Here is a 25,982-nt window from a genome sequence, read left to right as displayed (position 1 = left end):
TGAACAGTAAAATAAAAAAAGGCATCCTTTTTTCAGGCATTGTTGTACACAATAAATACAGGGCCAAAGATGTATATTTGCACACAATAATTTTACTAATTTTTTAACATAAATCTTGACAAAACAAGTGGTGAAAAATACCCAATCTGAGCCTGTAAAAAACCCTAAAATCCTGTAGCTTCTGTGGGTGTTGCTCAATGGAGCTTCGCCACTGGACCCCAAGACAGACCCCTGGACCCGGGCTGAGTCCCACACACACTCCCTCGCAAAGTCTGCCCTTAACATGTTGGCACTTCATGATAACTACATTTTTCAAGTTGGCACTTTAAATAAAGGAGTTGAGAAGGCCTGAGTATACGTATTTGGAATGGGAAAACTTTGGTGAATCCAACTTGGATTAGCACAGGCTCTGTGCTGTACTCTGATACCTATGATGACCCAGCTCAGTGCTCGCTTTGCTCGCTATTCAAGAGGTAGCGTGGTTTGTGAACAGGGCTAGTTCTACCTCAGATTCAGGGACGGTTTTAAGCAGTGGCCCGGGGCCAGTTGATTTTGCCTCGGGCCAGTAAACTTCCAACAATACTGGCCCGGCGGGCCACTAGATTTTAGTCAATTCACCTTTTTTTATGATGATTTTTCTTCATAAAGAATCAGAAAGCAACACAAGGCAATAACGGTGTAAATCCCTTTTCCATCTGAACTCTTAAAGTAGCTGTGCGTGGGTGGTGAAAGAATTATACAAGTCTAAATTTCACAGTTTGTTGAAATTTTCTTCAAAGTGTACATTTTTTTCAACACCATATTGTGAATTGCAACAAAAATATAATTTAAATCAGTACAAACATGTATGGTATATAAGGCAGTTTTTGATTCCAAGGTTTTATTAAAAATTCTTGTGATTTGTGTAAGGTGAAGCTTTAAAATGAAAAAAATGACCTGCAATGCTTTTTAATTAGCTGACCTGCTCTTCTGCATTGATTACATTGACTTAATTCTAGTAAGGTATAAATTCATCTTCAGTGCATTTGTGATTACATCTGTATTTTTGTTGGGTATAATTATATATTTCATAAGAAAGTGACATCAATACATGGTTTTCAGAAGTAGGTAGGAGGTTGATCTCCAAATGAGATGGCTTGCTAACTCAACCCCCCTTCCCCCAAAAAACAAATTCAACCCCCTAAAACCAATCCCCAAAAGAAAATTTCAACCTCTCCCTAAAACCAACCCTCCAAATATTGAGAAAAATTTAAAATTGGCCGGTAAATACAAAATTTCACCTTATTTGGGGGCTAAAATAGTGTACAATTGAAAAAAAAATTGCAACTGATTATTTTTTGTTTTTGCCCTTCAAACTGACAACTGACCCTGATACTCTACTGAAGATGTAAAATACTTGGGCCCCAAGGGTTTTTACATAGTATTTGCATATTACGTATGTTCATAAATTTAAGGTCCAAAATGTGACACGACAACTAAAATTTCAAAATAGATTGGTAATTTCAGTTTAAAAGTGTGTTTTTCCATAAAGCAGCATCTATATATTTTTATAATCCAAATGAATTTATAAATTTGAAATAAATTGGCCAGAAAACTACAAGGTGCCATTGAATAGCTGAAAAAATCTTGAAATTTGCAAATGTAACAGGGACACAAAACCATCCTTTATTCCCTTCAATGGTTGAGTGGAAATTAGAATGAAATTTTTACCGCTATCAATATTTTAGAAACACTGCAAAGTAATGGGCTACATGGTTATTTCACACAAAAAATTTCAATACTTTTTTTATATAATACACACCACACTTTGCTTAATGCATACCTTGCAAGGTAAAAATATTTTTAGCAGAAAAATCAATCATAAATTTACGACACTCTAGCTACCATACACATTTTTCATGCATAAAATTGGAAAAAAAATAATTTCAAACATCTCACATGGTTAAAAATTTTGTTGCTGTTTTTCAGGCCTCCAGAAAATTTTCTGTTGTCTGGGAACTTAATGACAAGTGCTGAAAATTTTCTGTGAAATAACTGAAATAGGCCTATGTGCGCGTGGCAGACATCATGAGCTAATGCGCAATCCTAACGGCGGTGTCCAGGGCCCGCTTAAGGGCCCTGGAAGCTCTCAGGGTTTAGATGCTCTCTCGTGCAATCTGAGCCTTATTTTGGAACAGTTTTCTATAAAAATTTACATCCTTTTTACAAAAAAACACAACTTAAAATTTCAAAGTATTACTGTCAAAACTCAAAACAATTTTTTATTTATTTTTTAACATTTTTTAGAAGTATTTTGCAGTTTTGAAGAACCACTGGACCTATTCTGAAGGGTTAGGATTATTCACAGATAATTTGAAAAAAAAATGGAAAAAAATTACGAAAAAATTACAGTTTGTTATCCTTAATATGCAAACCATTAACTTGTGTTTACCTCAAATAAACATCAGTTAATGGTTTGCATAATACAGAATAACAAACTAATTTTTTTCGTAATTTTTTCTGATTTTTTTCTTTTTTTAATTAACTGTGAATGATCCTGAAGTTTCATAATAGGTCCAGCGGTTCTCAAGGTCGCCGAAAACTTTGGAAAAAAATTTAAAAAAAAAAAAAAAAAAAAATTTTTTTTTTTTTTTTTTTGCAATTTTTTTCTGTGACCTCTGTGACCTTTCTGGGAACGCCGTTCCCGCGTTCCCGCGGTTTTTGGAGGCCTGCTGTTTTTAATTACATCAAACATGTACTTTCAATATAAGTTTACAGCAATCATGTTCTCAGTCAGATATTGCCTTTATGGTAATTTCACTATAATTGAAGACAGAATTTAAAAAAACAACAAGTTTGCGTATGATGTCCTGTCAACCAGACCAAAAATGCCGTACTGCAGGGCCTCAGTTTCGACGAGAATCACAGAATCAATTCTCGTAAGGATTCTCGTAAGATTCGGTTGCGAGAATCAACTTCTCTCATTGTATCATAGAGTAAGTGCAGCGACTATGATGGATTTTGATTCTTGCAAGTTGTAAACCAAGACGAAATCTAGGCCCTGTACTGTGCAGTTCAGCAACCAATCACACCACACCTTTGCCCTGACGTCAGACGCAAACAAGTCTTTTTAATTCAGTCTTCCAATTTTAAGTATTGTTGTAGTTGTACACAGAACTTTTACAGATCACAGGATTCACATCATTTTAGTTGGTGGTTGTGAGAGACACAATACCCCCGTAATTTATGGATACATGCTATTCTTAGTAATGTTCATCTCTGTTAATTAATAACATATGTATTGTATGATATGTGTGTATGAACTATGATGAAGTCATGAAGACATATAAATTCTCTGAATTTGACAGAGATGCATCTCCTTCTCAAGGTTGTTGGTCTAATTAGAAGGCAGACACAGTAATTAAAGTGAAGCCCATCTTTACCAACATGATGGTGGTAGGCCTAATTAGTAGGCCTTTACAGAAACCTATCATTATCAAGATACCCCAAAGGAAGCACTAGCCCAATTAGCTGTAACAGAGGAACTAAGGCAAATATACAATGGCTGCCACATGTAATTTTAATAAAACTACATTATCAAGGATTATTTATTCAGATTTGTAGGCACAGCATGACAAAATGTTTATTTCCCTGGAAGCAAGCAGGAAAGACATAAAATTTCACACTATACTGTTATGCACAAAAAAGCAAAAGTTCTCTCCAAATGCCAAAAATTTCCCTCCAAATATCAAAATTTCTCTCCAAATATCAAAAATGTGCCGGGTACCCGGGCACAAAATTCCCCCAAAATGCCAGGCTTAACGGCCGCTTGACGTTCTGCATCCTGTTTGTAATCATCATGAGATTGATTCAGTCTAATTTATAGTGTCTAGTATATTGTACAACTGTAAACTTTGCTCATATTTTGCTAATGAAATAAATACATACAATCCAAAGTACTTGTTAAAACATTATTCTTAAGCATTTTTTTGTATGGAAATATCAGCCTTTCTAGCTTTTTTCAAAATAAAACAAAATGTTTCAAAATTCTCTCAACAATGAAACACAGACTGGCCTACTGAATACAAACTTTTCTGATATCTTTCTTTTGAACAAGCAGTGAGTACATTTCTATCCTTTATGTTGCACTATGTTGTCTGCACACTTTTTCAAACAGTGCAAGCATAGAAGACAGATCAGTGAGTGTAAATTTCAAAATAACAAAAAGGCAGCTATTGTACTAACTTGACCAAATGGTCAAGCTCATTCACTGTGTGGTCAAATTTCCTATTGTTATATCATCAAAATTTCCTATGATTCTCAACACACAGGATATGTGGATAACACAGCTGATCATAATGGCAATTCAAAATGATAAAAGTGAGATAAAGATTGTGTAAAGAGACAAACTTCCCTCCCATACAATAGCAGCTGAAGGGAGTATCCCATCATGCATTGTAGTGTATCGGTTTGTTCCACAGCAAATGTATATTTATTTATTTATTTATTTATTTATTTATTCTTTCTTTAACCAGGGTAGCCCCTTCAGTAACTGGTACTGATCTCCAAGGGGCCCTGAGTGACAATTACAGTACACAATATAATAAAATAAGTTGATAACAATTAAAAGCAATGCATGGAAGCAAAAGTTACTTAAATACAGTATTTACATTGTACATCAGGTCAAGTAATAATTACATTATACAGTAATAGAATAACATTGTACAAGTTTTACAATCAAATAGGGAGTAAAAGACAAAAAAATCAAGAAATCAAAAATTAAGTCAAATCACAATTTTGAAATACAGTTTTTAAAAGTATGAACGGTCATAGAATCAAATTTTCCACGGATGTCTTGGGGGGTCTATTCCAAGCATAACATGATCTGTAGTGAAAAGTTCTCTTACCAGGATTTATGTTCCATTTTGGAATGACAAGAGAATTGAAAGTTTGGCTTCTAGTACCATGAGTATGAAGAGATTGCATATAAGAAAATTGAGAAAATAAATATGATGGTGCATTATGGGTAAGACACTTGAACACAATAATCAAAAGTTGTTTCTCCCATCTTGTATGAAGTTTATCCCAGTTAAGAGAATCCATCATGTCTTTAATAGGTATTCTTATATCCGCTGATAAAAGAATACGAGCAAGTCTATTATGATGTACTTGAAGTGAAGTTGAAAGAGAGTTTATGCAATTTGTCCAAACAGGACTACAATAGTCAAAGTGTGGCATGACAAGGGCATTGGCAAGCATTAAGGGTATCATTTGGGAGATAATATTTCAGTCTACGAATAATGCCAATACGTTTTGAGATATTAGAAGAGAGATGGTTTACATGTTCATGCCAAGATAATAATTGATCAAATACAACACCAAGATACTTAAATGTATCAACTCTTTCAATATTATTACCATTGTATGAAACATCAATGTCATCAAATGTATTCAGCATATAACTAGTACCAAAAATCATGAGTTTTGTTTTCTTGATATTCAAGGTGAGATTATTTTCATTCAACCAAGAGGCAACATTTGACAAATTTTCATTTAATTCTACTTGAAGAGTTGCTGCATCATTAGAACTACAAATAAGAGTTGTGTCATCTGCATACATTATAGTTTTACAGTTTACAGAGTTTGGAAGTGAATTTACAAAAATGATAAATAATAAAGGCCCCAAGATTGTACCTTGCGCAATACCAATATTCACATCTTTAAAGTCAGACATAATAGAGGAAATGTTAACAGCTTGAGACCTATTACTGAGATAAGATATAAACCACTTTAGACATGAGCCAGAAATACCACATTGCTTTAATTTGTTAATTAAAAGACTATGGTTGATGGTATCAAAAGCCTTCTTGAGATCCAGGAAAATTGCACCCGTTAATTTTCTATCATTCATGATTTCTGTATACATAAATTAATAGAACCTGTTCAAATATTGATACCTATGGATATTTTCATAATACTTTAGGGGCATATTTTTTCAAACAAAGGTCTAAGCTTGCCTTATTCCATAATTGCAAGTTGGAATGAGGGATTTTGTGTACATTGTCAATGGCACATGCATTTCCTTTATGGTACCGCAAAATATAATGGGTACTCCTTTCAGTTGCTGTATATCACTTGGTACTATGTACTCAAAAAGCATGAAATTTGTGAAAGAATCCTAAAATATTGTGTAAATTTGGGGTAAAAAGTCCCCAAACTGACTGGAAATTAATACAAGTATAGAAATTTGGAGTTTATAACCTGTATTCAAGCTAAAACCAGCAAAGTGGCATGCATTTCTGAATCTTATAAGCACCCTCTTGTACAATAAGACTAAAATATGATTGGGATTTCGTTCATAATATTCTTTGCTGCAAAAACAAAATCAATGCACTAAATTGACCATTGCACCATGTGATGATTGATATTCCTCAGTCTCTGCATGTATATAAGTGGGCAACAGAGACATTTTCTGAAAATCCACCTGGCTCTTGGAAAGGTGGCAGAGCTCTTGCATACAACATTTGGCAATTATGGGGGCTCGTCCGGGTAACAGGCTATGGTAGAGAGGTTATTAAACAGAGCACAGCCCCTAAAAGGACTTTAAGTAAAAAAGTCCAAAAATATATGCACACTATGTTTAGGTCTGTAATCATAACAATAGCTTCACCTGAAAATATCTGAACAGCTCCCATTTAAGGAGCTGTCAGTAAGTCCATTAGGAGGATTTTTCAAAGTCTTTGCTGTCTTTGAAAATGTCTGAAATACTTTGATTTCTTTGAAAAACTCTAAAATAGTTTGCTTTCTTTGAAAATGTCATCATCAAAGAAACATAAAACAAAATATATTACTTTTTCGCACTTTGCATTTTTTTACAGCCCCTATTTCTGGAAATCTGAAAAGAATTACATCTGCATAAATTAAAAATTTGATTTCAATGTGTACAACCTACCTTGATTATTCTATCACACTCAGCTTTTGTCGAGGGTTCAGATCCCACTAATGTACGGAATTGTTCTGTAAATTGGTTACGCCTGTACTTGAACTTGTCCTGGTACATGTCCATAATAACTTTGCGATACTGTGTAGGAATTCAAAAATAGGTATAGGAGTGTGATTCAAAGCTTGTGAAATATCCTGAAAATAGTAGAAATCCTGTAAAACAGCATGAAATTGGGATAAATACCCCAAAACGGGCTGAAAATTAATAAAATTGTGCAAATTTTGGCCACAAAAATTCCTGAAATCAGGACAAATCCTGAAGAATCATACCCCTGGTATAAGCATTGTAAGTTATAGGTCTCGCTTCACCTCGAGTATGATAGTGATGTATGTGTGTATTTCGCTGGTCACAGTATCGAATTGCAAGGACCAACCTAATCTTGCAGAGTGTAAACACACATGTACAAGGGCAATTTGTTGGCAGGCTTATGACACAACTGTGCAATACTGGCATAGCAATGGAGGGGGGGGGCAGGTGCCCTGGGCGCCACCCTTAGGGGGCACCAAATCGACCAATTCAGCATCGATTCTGCGCCCCTCCAAGCGATGAAAGTAAAAAAATTTGCGCGCTTCTCACACATTTCAGCACAATATCATTTGAAAGATCAATTTAAGACCGATATTCAACTTCATTATAACCATAATTAATTAGTGGTAGGCCCTATTTGTGCAAATCGTGCAATTGTTTCAAGAATCGGGGGTGATTATGTATCCTTAGCCCTGGGTGCCACAAGCCCTAGCTATGCAACTGCGTAAAAGCACTGACGTCACTACCAAACTCAAGATGAAACAAAGTGCAATGTAATATTTTGGCATTTCTTGAAGTATAAGTAATCTCGTCTAAAGTGGTTTTGAAGTCAATTTTGATTTCACTTCCAGAAGCTGAAGTGTGTGTATGTATTAATTGACTCACCTTATCACTGGCATCTCCACACTGCCAGCTTACATATATCCTTCTGTCTACGTCTACGCTATGATTTACAGGCCACTGAAAACAAAAATCAAAAACATTGTCATTTGAAAATTATTACATCAGCCATTAGGTTTCAATTGTCACTAAATTGATTTTGCAGAACCTGAGTTGCATTTCACAATTTGTATCTCAGGAATCCATATGTCCACTGTTAGAATTAAGGTGGACCCTCTGCTAAAAGCACTTGAAAATTAATGCAGCCAGCTAAAACACAATTCAGAAGGCCCCCTGTCTATTAACTTTTGATTCCAAAGTCATCAAGACAGACTCAATTAATAACGACTACAACCTAAACCATCCCCTGCTATTTACCCATAATTGATTTGCAAGTCTGAAGTCTCAGAAAGTGGCACATATGTGACCTGCTCCCACAAAATAAATGTAAAGTCGCAAGTTGGTAGTTTTGAGACATTCTGGGTGCTGCATTTGATGTTTTTGTTTCACACACATCTGTTCAAGCCAATAGTATATCTGTATGTCCTTTGTGAATGGGGGCACAATGGGTCATTCACGAAGGATATAGTACTGGCTTGTACAAGTACGCGGCAAACAATGCAGCCAGAGTGTCTCAAAACTACCATATTCTGACTTCATGCTCATTTCGTGGTAGCAGGTCACAAATGTGGACCAGTGCAATATTATAATCTTTAAACGCTAAACATTGTGATGTGTTCATTGAGTTTGGCCCATACAATTTGATCAGCACAGAGAGGGAGACCCATTCCCATAATAAGCAGAAAACACCACTAAGGGATTCTGATAATGAGATGCCCAAATGCACATATATTCAGAAGTAAAAGTCTCCAAATCTAAATTATAAGGAGCAAAAAACAATAAAATCTCTAAGAATATTGCTATTTCCAATTTATAATGTCACACACTGTTTCATTCTGTCAAAATGGTTCATTTTAAGAAAAAAAAGCAGTTTTGAAAATTGTACTTTTGTCCATTCTACTTTAACAGAGCATGCAGATTATTCTACACTTAACATTCTGCATGTTTTGTGAGAGTTTTATGGACCCACTGCAACTTTTAAAACAACATCTTTTCTTACATGAGCCATTGCGACAGAATGGATCAACGTCTGACTTTGTAAATTGGATCAAGTGTGTAAAGCAAAATAGGCTACCAATAACTGTAATTTCATCAAACAACTTTTCCATCAATGAAAGAGATTAAATTCAACACTACACTATTTTTCGCTCATCATTTTAGCTACCACTATGTATGATTATCCACTCCTAAACTTTTCTTTTTAAAAAGACTTATGAATAATGAAGCCTTAATGTTCAGATGATCCTCAATGTTCTTAAAATTATTTGAAACATTGACCTACCACTCTCATTTGTGACATGATCAAGGGGAATGAGTCACATGTCGGCCCTGGTCGAAAATGAGGTTTACACATGCTTCTAAAGAGGATATTTAGAGATTTCAGAAACTGAAAACCCCATGTTGATACGACTTTTCTTTCTGAAGTTACGCCAATTTATCAATCGCTGAAAACAATATAAAACAAAAGAATTTTAACACTTTCTTTGCCAATATCTCAAAATCAATATTAGCGACATCGGACTCATTTCCCTTGATTGTGTCTCATTTGTTTATTACTTACAGGTATAGGCAGAGCTGTGGCACCACTTTGGATTGCACATTCCTCCATCACACGATCCGACACACCTGTGTTTAAAACATCATCAGGCCGACTCTCAGACACCCGAAACAAAAGCATCTTACGTAGTTCAGATATACTCAGTACACAATTAGCCTGAAATTTATCTCTCAAAAACGTTCTCACCGCCTCAAGTAAATCATTATTAGTAGAATCCATACTGCTAGTTTGTGTGTGTGACGGCCCATTGGTAATATGGGCATTAGCTGCTAATCTTGAATTTTGTTCCTCACCCGTTTCCATAGGAACAGGTTTATCAACAGGTTCTTTTTTAATCCTCACATCTGGAGGTTCTGACTTGATTCGCACACCAGAGCTACCTGGTAATGCATTGTCTGCTATTGATCCTGAAGACGTTGATTCACCATGGTTGAAAGATAATTCTTTGCCCTGGACATTCATGTGTGTATTGTTCACAAGCTGTGCTTGCTTCACGGGAGATTTGTCCTTGGATAGTGATTTGGAGCGACTTCGGTGTCGGGTGCGTTCCTGGCCAGGACTGACTTCAGCTGTAAGGGCAAATAGGAAAATGATTAGTGCGAAAAGGCCCTATCTGCAATAGATATGTCATATTTTTAAATGTGTAAAATATACAGGGTGTCCCACTCCTCTAGGTGCTTACAAGGTAAAGGTATAGAGGTAAATACCGAATTGAACACTTTAAACATGTTCAACGCTAAAATAGACACATAGACACTTAATATTAATGAGCACTTCAAATCATTTGAGTATTAAACTACAGGCCCTATACAGGGTGAGTAAAAAAAGTTCAATAGGTCAACGAATCAATATTCATGTAAGAACCAAATAGAACTTTCCCATTATTGAAACTTTTTATAAATGCCACACTCAATATTCACCTTTTGTGAACCCTCTAACTTTTACGAGTCTTTTTACGGTGATACCCATTTAAAGTCTTTGTCCACGAGGCACCATGTAATTTGAATGAGAGCACACAATGCGAAAAAAAGGGTTTAACTTATAAATCAAGGTTGATTTTTGCGTTCTTTCAATTAATTTTTTTTAAATTTCAAACTAACTTTCTAATATTACTTAAGTCCTTGATACCTCACCCAACTCCAACTCCATTTTTCAATTCCCTTCAATGTGTCCAACTTATACTGGATATTTTGTAATATTTTGTAATTCACACCACTTAAATTTGCACACATTCCTTTCGACATTTGAAAAACCTGCCCATAAATTTGTATGTTTCTTTTATAGAGAACGAACATTTTGAATGTAAGGGTAATTAATATGAAAATAACAACAAATAAAAGTAATGTGTCCTCTGCTTATACAAGACAAGGGACAATAAAACTTTGGATGCTCCATTCTACTTCAGTGCTAATGAGGTTAAGAAAATGGCAGTTGTTCCAAATCTACTTTACAAAGAGTGTGCTGACATTCAAAATTTATGTCTCGTGGACAAGGATTAAAATTGGGTATCGCTGTGTCATAACAACAGAACGGTAAGTACCGGTACTAATTACTTAGTTTTTTCACACAAGGCCACTGAATATATCATGTGTTTTAAATCCTAAAAGTTCAATCTGGTTATAAAATAAACACCCTGTTTATAGACTTAACGTCTTAATGTTTTAAGTTGAGCACTATAGACATGTAGTTCAAGAGTGTGTTTAGTCTTTTGTAATGAAATTTGTATGCAACTTTTTTGTGCAATTTGCTGACAACTTATGCACCTTTGCATAACTTAAGTTGCAGAAATCTTATCACATTTTGAGAACTTTACGCTACTGTGCGACAGGTTAAGAGATGGTAGGGACACATGTGCATTTCATTCAACATTTAATAGAGGTTCTATGTACTTTTATGGAGTTATCAAAAATGATAACTCAATTAAATGGTTAAGTAAATCAAAAGGATTTTTTATTATTATTATTACATTTTACAGAAATTAATTTCGTGCAATTGTAGGCACCTGTGTGCATTTTATGTATTTTTGCAGAGTTTGTATTCGTTGATTGCATATCAATACCATCAATCAATACTATAAACTTAATGGCATTAATGATCCTAGTGTGTACTTTCATGGAGCTGTAGGTAATTAAAAATAATGACAAGTCAATTAAATGAATTGGGGAAATAGATTAGTGAACCAGACATGTATCAATTTTCAACTTTTAGTGCATATCATTAGATTGATAAACTTTACTTTGAGGATTGTTAAATGTCAAAAATATCATTTTCTAATAATTTGTCATAAAATTTGTATTCAATCGCAAATTTCAAATATTCAAAATTATTTGATATTGTGATGTGCCCTGAGTAATTTAATTTGATGATTTATCTTTGTTTACAAAGTTACATGAGTGATGACATTTTAGGGGAATTCCCCTCTCAAATTGAGCAAAACAAGTTGAATCATATCTAATTTGGAATATTTGGAAACCCCCTTCAGATTGTAAAGAGATGACATCATATATGGGATTCCCCCCTTCGAAAAGTGCCGATTAGCAAGGAGGGCGCCCTAACCTTGGAGAGTGGCAAAAATTTTTACTCTGCACCTTTAGAATTTTAATCTTCAAAAATCATCTTTTTAACGCGCACATCCTTAGTTAATTTTGATATATGTATTAAATTGGACATTTCCTTTAGTAGTTGAAGCACGTTTTGGTGTTTTTTAGCGATTCGCAAGCACAAAATTTGAACTTTTTAATCAGTGTCGCCATTGAAATTGGAAGCTATTGGAATTCACCATGTTGAAATCTGGATTACGCAATACCGCCGGGACATCATCGCAATTTTACTTCATCCTGTTGGCTATGGTACTCGGTGGTTTACATTTTTCGACGGAGAGGTATCTTTCAACTGCAAATGAAGACTGGATTACATATGGTAGGAGATATCCATTTTCTCACTTTTCTTCGTCAAATTTTTCCGACCAGAACTTTGATAATTTCAAGCCGCCACGCCCATATTTTTCCCAGCCGACTAACGGCAACATAACTTTCATTGTAAAACAGAACTTGTACAATGTTTATGTCAGTACGATATTATCTCTACAAAATCCACAGAAAGAAAACCGGTAAAGGCGTTCAGTACAATTTGCATGCAGGTGTTAGTTTGCTTGTTGCTGCAGGGGACATAGAAACAAATCCGGGACCGGTAAAGAAGGGGAGAAAGCCAAAGTTTCCTTGTGGGCTTTGTCAATACGCTGTTAAAAACAATGATGCTGCTCTTGAGTGTGACTCTTGTAAAAACTGGATTCATAACAAATGTTCAGGGGTTACAGACACTAGTTATGAAACTTTCATTTCCATGAAAAACTTCAATTGGATTTGCCCATCGTGTGAGGTTTTGAACTTTGCTAGCTCACTTTTTTCAATTGATCAGATTGATGTGCATAACTCCTTTGATAGTTTGACAGATGAAGTAAACAGAGAAACATTTAATCCAGGGGTTACCTCTAGCCCCCTTGGTAAGGAGAATGTTAATGGTGCTGGGTACAGGAAACCTACGTTTGTGCCAAAGTTTCCTAGCACCGATCGTGGTTCATCAGAGACGATTAACCGTTCTTCAACCCGAGATAAAACCAACTTTAAACCAAAAATAAAACCTAATCAGAGAAATAAAAGACTAAAACCATCCAGCACAATGGTATCAAGGTGGGCATTATAAACTGCCGTAGTATCAGTGGAAAACTGCATTGTTGCATGCTTTTGTTGACCTCGAAAATCCCGATGTCATCATAGGATCGGAGTCGTGGTTGAATGATTCTGTACAGTCATCTGAAGTATTCCCCCAACTTCACGGTCTACCGTGAGAGATAGGAACTCCAGAGGTGGTGGTGTTTTTGTAGCGGTTAGAGACAATATTACATCCCTTGAACGTAAAGATCTGGAAGTTGATGGCTGCGAGATACTGTGGTGTCAGCTGTCCTCAAGTCCAAGGATGATGACATATTCATCGGAGCATACTATAGATCAACTGATTCATATAAACCCGAAACCTTGAATGGTCTTGAAGAGAGTTTACACAAATTACAGAGCAGTGTGAATGTACCTTTCATAGTGTTAGGTGGTGATTTCAACATACCAGGTATGCTTTGGAAAGTGGATGATACTACTTTCCCTGTGAATGGTCTTCAAAGTAAGATTTTAGACATTGCAAATGACTATAACCTCGACCAGAGAGTTGATTTTCCTACAAGAAAAGACCCAGTTTCTGGAACAGAGAACATATTGGACCTTCTTTTCACAACTCGTCCGTCTTTGATTAAAAACACAAGACCTAGTTCTGGAATTAGCGACCACATAGCTGTGTTAGCAGACATCAACATCAGAGCTCCTAGAGTGACGAAAGCGCCCAGAACTATTTTCAGATGGAAAGACGTTGAGGAAGCGACTTTTATTGAATCTGTGTCCAAGCTTCAGACTCAGTTTATGCGATCTTCGCCTAAGTCCAAGCCAATTGAAGAGAACTGGAATTTCTTCAAGGATGGGTTAACGAACATTATCAACAAAACAGTGCCTCAGAAAATTGCTCGGGGAAAACCAAGACCTTCGTGGCTCTCAACAGACCTTGTTCGCCAGTGCAGAAAGAAAGAAAGAAGCTATGTTAAAGCAGTGAAAAGTGGACTGCCATCAGATTGGGATAACTTCAAAACTCTGCAGAAGAAGGTTAATAAAGAGATTCATGAGCTAAAAGATCTCATCTCCAGGAAATGACATCTTCTGAGAACCCGCGGCAATTCTGGCGGTTTATAAACTCCAGCCGCAAGGACAGTTCAGGTGTTCAAGTGCTCAAAGTTCAGGATACAAATATCACCTCTGATAAAGGGAAAGCTGAGACTTTGGCTGACCAGTTTAGTAGTGTCTTTACAAAAGAAAGCGTGGCTGATTCAAAACCTGAATTACCTCCAAGTCCGTATCCAGATATGCCAAATATCACAGTATCTGTTGATGGTGTTGCCAAACTTTTGAAAGAACTAAAAACAAGTAAGGCTGCCGGACCTGACGCAATTGCAAATAAAGCACTCCAACTAGCGGCCGATGCCATTGCTCCTATGCTTGCAGTCATCTTCCAGCAATCCTTGGACACAGGGACTTTGCCTACTGATTGGAAGAAGGCGAATGTGACCCCCATTTTTAATAAAGGCTCCAGAACTGACCCAGCAAATTATAGGCCCGTCTCACTGACGCCAGTGAGCTGTAAACTGTTAGAGCATATTATTGATAGTCAGCTTATGAAACACCTGGAGAAACACCAAATCCTGAACGGAAATCAACACGCGTTTCGCAAGGGTTTATCGTGTGAATCACAGCTCATCATGACCATGCAAGACTTCACCAGCAACTTTGACAGCCAGATTACTACAGATATCGCGGTGTTGGACTTTTCCAAAGCATTCGACGTGGTACCGCACCAAAGTTTAATCCATAAACTTGGTCACTATGGCATTAGGGAAGCGTGCAGAAGTGGGTCAAATCATTCCTGTCGGACAGACTGCAAAGAGTCGTGCGTCAATGGTGAAACATCCGAGTGGCATAAGGTGGAGAGCGGCGTCCCACAGGGACAGTTCTTGGCCCGCACTTGTTCCTGCTTTTCATTAATGACATAAATGCTGCAGTCGGTGGAACAACCCGGCTTTTCATGGACGATTGCTTATTATACCGAAAATCCAGACGTCAGCCGACGAATCTCTTCTCCAACAAGATCTGGACACCCTCGCAGACTGGGCAGATACCTGGGGATGAAATTTAATCCCAGTAAATGTAACATCATGAGAATCTCCAGAAAGAGAAACCCAGGGAAGACGAACTACACCATGCAAGGTGTCAACTTGGAAGAGAAATCTGAAATCACATATCTTGGTATCATCATCCAGAATAATTTGAGCTGGAATCGCCAGACTGAACATGCAGCCTTCAAAGCTACACGCATCCTCAATTTCATTATGCGTAACTTCTACCCAGCATCAAAAACAGTCAAAGAGAAATTATACTCAACACTGGTGAGACCTCACCTTGAGTATGGGAGTGTTGCATGGAACCCATATACTTCTAAGAACACTTCGCCTCTGGAAAGAGTCCAGCGACGAGCTGCCCGCTTTGTTTGCGGAGACTTCAAGAGGAAGAGTAGTGTCTCCAAAATGTTATTTGACCTGGGATGGACGTCCCCTTGAAGACAGGAGGAATCAAACCAACTCACTTATTTCTATAAAATCATCAACAACATTGTTCATATTAAACCGGATGGCATCCAACACGACAGGATCAGATCACGCAGAAGTAACAACACACAGTTCAATGAAATAACAGCAAAACCAACATTTACATTCAGTCATTTTTGCCAAGAACAGTGAGAAAGTGGAACAAATTATCGCAGGAAGTTATTAGCGCCCCAACCACAACCAATTTAGAAGCAAGATTTAGCGCCACTCATCCAGGGCCTCTTCGTCAGACTTCCTTGCGGAGTACTAGAGAGGACAACCACCAAGTACCAAGTATATGGGATTCCCCTCAGGAAGTGATGTAATGGGATTTCCCCTCAGGAAGTGATGTCATGTGAAAGGTTAATGTAATAATTAAGACTTTGGAATTTCCCAGATTGAGCATAATGTGAAGGTAGTAAATGGGCCATAATAGAATGGGGTTTTTCCCATGCTTGATATATAAGAAATGTAAACACAATTATTGTCACAGTTGATAGTGTTGATCTGGGCTATGCTTACAGTCCAATTCCTTGAAAGAAAGGAAATTACAAACCAGAAATATTTTATGTAGTCAAAGTACTACTATTTACCAGTGTTGTCGGAGAAGATCTAGAATACGTCAAAGAACGTTATTCTTCCAAGAAAGGAAATATATTCTTCTGTCGACTTGCTGAAGTCTGGTATTTTGATTCAACGCAACTGTCAAAATAAGTGGGGACAACTGCATCGCAGTCCTGCTTCCTGAAGATATTGTGTGAAAGGTGGAAATAGCACCAAGTTTGGAGAAAGCAGCGCAAGGAGTTAAATTTGGAGAACTGCGCAAGGAGTTTAGCATAGGAGAACGGCGCAAGGAGTTTAGCATAGGAGGACGGCGCAAGGAGTTTAGCATAGGAGAACGGCGCAAGGAGTTTAGCATAGGAGGACGGCGCAAGGAGTTTAGTATAGGAGAATTGCATGAAGGAGTTGTAAACGTGTTTGGAGAACAACATTTTAGTGTAAGGATTTTATACGCAAGGAGTTATCAATGCAAGTGTACAAAGGACTTCGCTGATTGTCGCAGGACAAGTGAATAGGGATATATTACATCAGTCGTCCAGAACATTACAAGAACTTTATGATCACCAAGAAGAAGAATGCTGGCTAAGTACAAAATAGATAAAGAGTGATTATATTTGATTAATGTATATGTGCATTTGTAGTCATTATATTGTACCAAACGAAACTTGCTTTCAATTAAAGACTTAGATTTTGTTAGCTTAAACGAACAGTGTATTTGTGTTGTGCATTCGTGTGAGTTCGGTAAAGGTGATTTTGGCCTTGAGTCAAGTACGACTCGTAACAAAATCAGTTGGGATGGAGTATGAACGCTTGAACACTATTTATTGTGGGACATTAGAGCACATCAGACATATCAAATTGCATTCTGAATACTGAAGAATGTCCTTCTGATATCAAATAATTTTGATTTTTTGAAATACGCAATGTAATACACATTTTATGGCACTTTATGTGTGTATATGCCAATACGTTTACAAGAATTCAGCTAAACATTTTTTTGTTGTAGTTTTATCGCTGATATCAACAGAGAAATCACCAATCTTCTTGTCAGGTTGAGTGGTAATGACTAACTAATATTCTTCATAAAATAACCATGTGAATTAGAGGGTCTTTAGCCTGTTTTCATTGTTAAAAGTCTGGCGCATCTGGTTTACTTCGTGAGAGCAGCTTTATCTGCCGGAGCAGACGATGGGGATGCATCATTTAGAGAATAAATGATAGGAATTTTATTTTGCCTATCCTCTATCATGTGATAGGCGACAGGCAGGTCCAATATTTTGAGTAGTGGATGCCGGCGCAGCCGGTATCCACTACGATAAAAATATTGACCTGCCTGTCGCCTATCATAGGTAGAGGATAGGCAAAATAAAAAATTACTATCGCTTATTCTCATTCTTAGTCAGTTAAATATTATTTTAATAACTGTAAACAATTTTTTAAAGCAAAAACTAAGTTACCGTCATAAAAATTCCCTCATTATAAAATGAACGAAACTTGTTTACAACTTCACGTATTCTGTTGCGCGTGACTGCTAGCGCGTCGCGTATTCCGCACTAGTCTCGCGATACAGCGCGATACATACGCCAAGCACCTCTACAAGCGTGTAAGGCATTATCAAGACGCATGATGACGTGGGTCGCGTCACGGCCTGATAAACGGCACCAAATCTTGCGATTGTCCAATCAAAATGTGTCTACTGAACTAGACCACTCCCACTGACTAAGAATGTTAAATGGTGATGAACAACGGTGTAACATAATCCCTAATTAAATGTTAAAGGGAGTCTCCGGCAATCATAACATTATGCCTTATATTTTAGAAAAATTATTATCAAGTACGAATCACATGGTTTTATTTAAAACAAACTCATATTGACCATAAAAACTAATAAATACAGCCGGCTCTCAACACGCAATACTAAGAATTCCCCCCGCCAAAATTGTCTAAGTGCAATGACATAATAGTAATTTGTGTTCAATTGTCGTCAACCTTCATTGTAATACCGGGGCATCATTGCACTCGACAATTTCGGCGCTTGTGAATATCGTGTGTTGATAGTTTGTTTTAAATAAAAACATGTGATTCGTGCTCAATAATTAATTTTTCTTACATATAAGGCATACTGTTGTGATTGCCGGAGTTATCCTTTAACTTTTTATCAAATAAAAATCACTCAACCTACCTGCAGCTGCGGAGTCCTTTCTTGTCCTCTTTTCTCCTTCACCTTTAGGCACTTTGAGTACTTTGGAGAGTCTGAAGATTATATAATAAAACTTAAATTATGTATAAAATTGAAGAAAACATCATTAAAATTGTCATTATATATTTTCGAAATAATTTGGATTAGATATACTATGTCTCATCTAAGTAACACCATATATGTATTTTTGGGTGACAGTTTCAAATTATGTGCGCCTAATCCTGCGGAGCGTATATACGTCATGATATATGTACGTGTAGAAGGGTAGTTTGTCTGCATGCTGGCAATGCAACTGCATAAACTCACTGGTGGCAACTTAAAATGAAACATAGGATGGTTCTGTCATCTGTTGCTTCTACACTACTATCACTAGAAAATTGCCTAGAAGTCAACTGGTTGTGATTTGATGCTTATGACTTCTGCAATCACTTTTCACATCCAGCGACGGATGTATAGACCCCAAAACACTTGTTGCGACTTGCTTGGTATGATACAAGTATATTTGCCTAATGCATGGTTCTGCCATATGCGTAGTCTGTACCACAGACTGTGTACCTATCCATAGGGAGATAAACTACTGAGAACCACACACTCTTGGAAACCATCGTGACCATTTGTGACCCGTGGCTTGTGGCTCCCTAATTCGCGAGTAGTCTTTGACAAAGACTACCATATGCGGGGAGAGCCTCGAACTGGCAATAGACATTAACCGCCGTACCAAACATCATCACAGCAAGGCTTATCAACGACCAACCGGAACCAAAGACTGCTGGATACATTCCTACTTTCAAAAAACAATAAAGGACTGGAATCAACTCCCCACTGAAATCGAAATCATTGAGTCAACTAAGCAATTCCAAGAAAGAAGTCACAAATCACTACAATACTCTACACTCAACATAGCATTGTCATCGCTTCACGCAGAGCACACCATTTTTCCTTCTCGCTTGGCCCTAATATAAGGCGTTGAGAAGTATACTACTTGAACTTGAACATGAAAGGAAGTATTACGTAACTTTACACAAAGTTATATGACTGGTTCAGTTTCCATTCATCCATGCTGCCAGATCTAGGCTGTCCTTGCATATGGCGGAACCGTGCAATGGGTGAATACCTAAACCTTGTTACTTACTGTTGGTATTTAGCATCCCATATCATCTGTTGTCTTTGTACTACCTCTGAGTGTTGGTCCACAAACTCTTTGTCATATTCTATAGCAAATTCCCATCCTTGGTTTACTTTAGTTCGAGCCATCTGCTCCAAGATTTCCTTCATGTCCTCTGAGGGCAACTGATATGAGAAGTGAAAATGGTTATCAGAGGAAGAGTGCCTAATAAAAAGCTCTGTCATGTGGTCTGCCAAAAAATTAATCCTTTGTCTCAAAGATCATCTGCTGTTGAAAATATGAAGCAGTAAATGTAGTCTCATTTTATACCACTTAACTTCCATTGCAGGTACATATTACACATATCTAAATGCTAATATCCAATGACAGTTTGATAGAGACTATAATACGAGCTTGCAATAGAATTTTCATGTTTCAGAAATTAAAATGCACTTACTTCACAGCTGTTTTATGATGCTTAAAAGCTTCAATTTTGTCAGGAATAAAAATGAAAAACAAAAAAACAAAAACATAGTTCGAATAGTTAACATGGCACATTTTAAAGATCGTTTTCTTTTGCCTTACAGTCATTGGTATGATTTATAAAAGGATAAGGCAACGAAAATCTGAATATGTTTTTCAAACATAATAAATTTTGGCCAAAAACAAAACAGATGATTTTACAAGATTTTAGCAAAACCTCCAAAACACAAATTCTGGGTCTGTCAGGCCTGTAGAACATAGCATCCTCGATATCATTATCTGGCATTCTTACCTTGGTTATGGAAGCTACTTCTTTTCTTACAATGCATCTACTTTGGGTAAACCTCCACATCTGCAACAAACAAACACACAAACACAATAATTACCAAATGCAAGGCTGAAGGGTGATACAAGCCATAAGATTGCAGTCCTCATGAAATAATCATGTGAATTAGCTAATCTTTAGCTTATTTTCATTGTTGATAATCTTTAGATTGTTTCAGTTTTTGAAAGGGATTCAATCATGTTATACTGTAGTTCATCAGACACTGCACCCAACACATCCACATATTTTTATACCACTCAGAGCCATAAAAGCTGTGCGTTTCCAATATCAATAGAAGTAGGACAGCATCCATATCACCTAGGACACCTGCTCTAAGGTAAAAACATGCAGACACATGGGTGCATTACTGGTAATTTCTGCTGAACCACTGAGTAACATGATTGAATCCCTAAATATAATGCACAAACTATGAAAATATAGCACAAGTAGCAAACAAAGTGCACATTAAATACAATTCCAGGAGCTTTCATTTCATTTCATTTCATATCATATTTATTCAAAATAACATCGTGGCAAATAGCCAAATTGCGTTACTTTTTACAATCTTAAAACATCCAAAAATTATTTACTATTATTACACATAAAAGTTATTAAAATACAATATTACAAGAAATAAGCATAAGAAAAACATACAATATTCAGAATTATATTTATTGACATACTTACCACATAGTCTCTGCCTCGACACAGAATCTCTGCTGGTACACCACTGACTGGGCTACATGTATCTTTCGGATACAATACTTCACTGTGAAAGAGATTGAAAATCAATGGAAATAAAAGAGCACTACATTTAAATCACAATTAGAACAAACTATGCAGAACATTCGGCTATATCACCCTGTCCACAAGAATCTTCCACACAAGGAGTGCAAAATTCAAATTTCAATTTTACCTGAACAGGTAACCTCTTTTGAAATCTACACCCCCTAATCTATAAAGAAGATTGAGTAGAACTGAAACTGGACCACAACTTTTGAAGCACACCGTGCCTGTTTACACACTAATTGGCACTGAATTTGACTCAAAGCAAATTTAGTCAGTATCAAAAATTGCAACTTCTGTATGTGCAAGGTTTAACATATGTCCAGTTTAAGAAGAATCAAATGGTTCATTGGATATCTAAGCATGGGAGGCGGAAACCTTGAAGACTTGTCCTGACCTACATAGACATCCTGAAAGATCATGTGCAGATCATTTTACAATCATTTTCATACTCTAAATAGACAAAGAAGTCTACCTTTTGACAACCCAAGACCCCTGGACCAGCATAGCTCCTTGCTGTAGCGCCCTCAACATGGCTGTCGGATCAGGGTTGCCTGGCAGGATAGTTTGGAGTTGCATAAAACGAAGTACTTTGGCTGTCAAAGAAACAAAATGACATTAATACAATATAAATGCTATAAAGTAGTGCATAAGGTTTATTTTTTAATCTAAGAAAACATAAATGCATAAACATAAACCATAATTAAATGTGAACTAAATTTACTTGTCCAGAGGCAAAAAGTGTAAACTCTGGATTGTTTTTCCATGAACCTGATCATTCACATGTCAACTAGTGTTGTTTACAAACCTGACTCATTGATAACATATTTATACCATTTTTCACGCTGATGTGACAGTGACATCAACGCAGTGAGGCAGCAGTTTTGCGCACCCATCTATGCGGCATCTTCAAGTGTGGCCAGCACTTTGAGCGAATGCCAGTGATTTGGAGCTGCACGCAATGAAATGCGCACTGACGTCACTGCCAGCGGCATAGCCAGGATTTTGGAACTTCGTAGATGTACCAACAAAAATACTTTTTTGGCGACAGCAGTTGGGAATCGTTGACCCAATTTTTTGTGATCAGGAATCTAAAAAGAGGGGGTTGCTGAATACAGATTTTTTCCATAATTTCAACACGCTTTTACGTTGTATTATATCAATATTTTGGCGACAGAAAAAGATTATGGTACAAATACACGAGAAGCACACAACAAATTTTGCTATCATTTAAGTTCAACTGGTGAAATATGGCGCAAAAGCTGAACAAATTTGCGCGAAGCGCGCAAAAAATGGCACTTTTGGGCTAAAATGGCCAAATATGAGGTTAATTTGGTCAGAAACCCACATACAGGCGTCAACATTTGGGGGAATGATTGTATGGACCATCCCCCAGCAAAATATTGGGGTGGATTTGTCGGTTATGAGTGGGTCATCGGGTATATAGTTGACTTCAAAAAGGGGGCACATACCCTCACTTCAAAAGTTGAGTGCCCCCCGTCCCCGGACTTGCTTGCCACGTTAGCCATTCTAAGTCATTCTAAATCCCACTTTTTTCTATGAGAACTGCACATCTTCTCTTGATCTCGGGGGGCACTCAACATTTGAGTGACAGCAGACGGAGTGTATGTCAATAGGCCCTCTTTTCTCCCTCTCCTTTCTCTCGCTCCTCTCCTCCCCCTTCCTCTCTCTTCTTCCTTCTCCCTCCATTCTCCCTCATGGCCGTGATGTACCGACGCCCCTCGATGTACCAACAGACCAGATGAGCTGGGGGCACCAGCCCTCCCGCCACTGGTAACTGCCACATACATACAGATACTTACCATTTTTCAGTAGAGCTAAGACCTGGTCAGTAATACTCATAGATTTGAGCTGACTGATTGATAACACATTACTAGGCATCTGTGGTTTGGTGTTCACTCCTTCACTGGATTCAGGAACCAGCATTGATAAGTATTCCCTTCACGAAAAAATAAATATACACAATAAATATTATACTGTAGAGTCCAGATTTAGAACATGAAGCAGGACAATTATGTGGCATAATTACTAGTAAGGCCTAATCAGTTTCCATTTTTTGGCAGGGAACTAAAATGATGAAATGCAAGTCAAAACTATAGATTAAAATCAACCGATGACAATAGAAGAGAAGTTAAAAGGTATATTGAGAAGAGCTTTATCAAAAATGGATATCATATCAGTTCCTTCAATGTGTAATTCTGATACTCTCTGCCTCTGATGTCACTTCCTGGCTTGGACACACAGCAGCAGGGTTTCATAGCTCTGATTACCACCAGAGCAAAGATATTAGTAATTGGGATCACCGTTCATCATCGGGCTAGATAGCTCTGGTGTTAGACCGCTGGATTCGCAGATGCAGTGGAGGTCGCTAGTTTGAATCCTGCGCCAGCAAATTTTCTTTACTCCCTTCATTTAATATTGTTACATGGTTAAATTATCTGTTTATATTGTTCACTTTGTAATTCATGACATTTTTGATATTCTACATGTAGTCCTACTTCTGCCTAATGTTTACATCATTATTCAGTAGCAAAACATCAGCACTTACTTTGGTGGTATATCAAAGCGTGACGTCTCATTAGTGTTAGACTGGCTGAATAGGTTATCTCTCTCTAGATGTGCCTGAGAGTCCTGAAAAACAATCACAGATTTAAATTAGTGTCTAGAACTTGATAGCAAAATTAAAATAATCCACAACTTTTATGGAACCTCTATGATCAGATTTATTTTCTATAACTTTTCAGCCAATGCCATGAGCTGGTTGAATTGTAATGGACTGGCATGGGTGGCCTTAAACAGCAACAGGTGATGGATGATGGGGTATGTGCGCTATATATAATGGGTGGCTGCTTGGGATGCATGAAGATGTATAATTCAATACACACCTATCTGCATATTTCAGAAGTATTTTGGATTTGCAATTGATATTGTCCATAATATGCATATGATAATCTGCTCTGGGTCTATTTCACTAAACTTTACAAAGTTTCGTAAGTCTAAAAATCAATCGTTACTTGAAAACGTATCTAGAAATATAAATTTCACTAAAATGATGATCAGTACCCTTCATAAGTAATATGGATTTACTACAAGGAATCTTCGTAAAGTTACATCTTGTAAAATGGTATTCGTAACTTATGAACAGTCACTTGAGTTATGAACGATTACTTGAGTTACGAAGGGTTAAAAGTTTAGTGAAATGGACCCCAGGGCCAATAGCCTGGGCAATAAGTCTGCTGTTAGCATTTAAAAGAGGTTGCCTGATGAATAACCCTGTTAGTATCATCACAAAATATTTACACAAAATTTGGAAAAGTTAATCAACACTCACATTTTTGGAGCAGAAGATGACATCAGTCCATGTCTCTTCATTCAGTTTCTGTTCATGATACTGAAATGATGCTAATCTCCTGGCCTTAGCATGGTCACTCTCGGCACGGACAAACTGGACCTTGACTGGTTTGGCCTCTTCTTCTGCTTCACTCTGCGAAGATTCCCCTGAAATAATGGGAAGGTTTATAATAAATTCTTGAAAATAGTCTACATACTTCTTTATTCAATTTAATTTTTGCTGTTGATCAGACTGTGTTTTACAAACATAACAGGATTTTTTTAATTTTTTATTTTGTTAATAATTTTTATTATAATTTTTATAATGTAACTGCCTTTAAATTTGAGGCTGACATATGTTGCCTCCCACATGGCATCAAAGCCACACCACTTTCTGTCAAGTAGAAATTGGTGTCAGAAACTACCTTTTTGGAGGTTTAAATACTGGAAATGTGGTGGACAACTTGTCCTGAATCGGTTCTAGGCCGACTTAGGGGAGGTTTGACATTGACTCTTTGATTTATTTCCAAGCATGATTTTAGAAAACATAGTGTATTTGATCAGGGACTTTAGGTCAGTGAAATTCAATCAAACAATTTTTTTATGTCTTATACCATACCTTCAGCATCTTGCTTGTCCCTGTTGCCTCTGTTCTCAGCCTTGTCTAGGTAACTAAAGCTTGGTCTCAGCTGTACTATACCTTGCAATGGGGTCAGATGTAACTCACCTAATAACAACAAACAGACAGGTTTACAAGCATGAAATGTAAAGTAATATCAAGTGGGTATACACCAATAAGGTCCAACTAGTTCTTCATGTCCCATACCTCCATTTCTAGAACCGCTGACCAATGGCATGAGAAAATAATGAGTCTCAAGTGTAACATCACTGCTGGCACCAATTTTCTTTACCTTCATGTCGAAAGTCACTTGCGAACATCAATGGTAAAAAAAATGGCGGACTCATATGAAATATCATAAAAGTTATACCCTTATAAGCAGGGACAGGCGATTTGCGCGGAAAAAAATAGCAAATTGCGCGGAACTTTTTTTTTCAGTGCAAATCATGTATCCCTAAATTGCGCGGAAAGAAAGTTCCGCACAAATCGCCTGTCCCTGCTTATAAGCAAAAATATAGCTTCTTTATCTTTTTACTAAAGCCAATATCAACATGAGGTCATCACAAGAAATATTTTCCAAAGATTTAGCCCTTGTACCTCAGCTACTTCACAATATGAACTCTGTGGAAAGTGAAGTTCAAATTTTCGACAACAAATACTAGTTAAGCAGTCAAGTCAGCTCAATCAATAAGGCCTTTGACTATGGTGCGAGAGGTTACAGGTTTGAACCCTTACAGTGGTTTAGTGCGCT

At 37.1% G+C, this 25,982-nt stretch overlaps 1 protein-coding gene across 1 annotated transcript in view; it reads right to left on the bottom strand.

Moving 5' to 3' along the window:
• Positions 1-25,982, bottom strand: part of LOC140164268 (DNA-directed RNA polymerase III subunit RPC5-like) — a 105,748-nt gene that overhangs the window by 32,048 nt on the left and 47,718 nt on the right. Inside the window, exons 6-17 of the mRNA XM_072187537.1 lie at positions 25,232-25,339; positions 24,614-24,780; positions 23,831-23,913; positions 23,085-23,221; positions 21,737-21,857; positions 21,163-21,244; positions 20,443-20,502; positions 19,695-19,852; positions 18,545-18,615; positions 9,570-10,135; positions 7,895-7,969; positions 6,932-7,060 (exon numbers count right to left, since the gene is read on the bottom strand). Of these exons, the coding sequence (XP_072043638.1) occupies positions 6,932-7,060; positions 7,895-7,969; positions 9,570-10,135; positions 18,545-18,615; positions 19,695-19,852; positions 20,443-20,502; positions 21,163-21,244; positions 21,737-21,857; positions 23,085-23,221; positions 23,831-23,913; positions 24,614-24,780; positions 25,232-25,339 (1,757 nt within the window). The remainder of the gene's footprint in view (positions 1-6,931; positions 7,061-7,894; positions 7,970-9,569; positions 10,136-18,544; positions 18,616-19,694; positions 19,853-20,442; positions 20,503-21,162; positions 21,245-21,736; positions 21,858-23,084; positions 23,222-23,830; positions 23,914-24,613; positions 24,781-25,231; positions 25,340-25,982) is intronic.

This window comes from Amphiura filiformis, chromosome 11, assembly GCF_039555335.1.
Source record: "Amphiura filiformis chromosome 11, Afil_fr2py, whole genome shotgun sequence".
In the NCBI taxonomy this organism is placed as follows: Eukaryota; Metazoa; Echinodermata; class Ophiuroidea; order Amphilepidida; family Amphiuridae; genus Amphiura; species Amphiura filiformis.
Note: the sequence above shows the minus strand (reverse complement) of the source record. Positions and strands in the feature narration are given on the sequence as shown.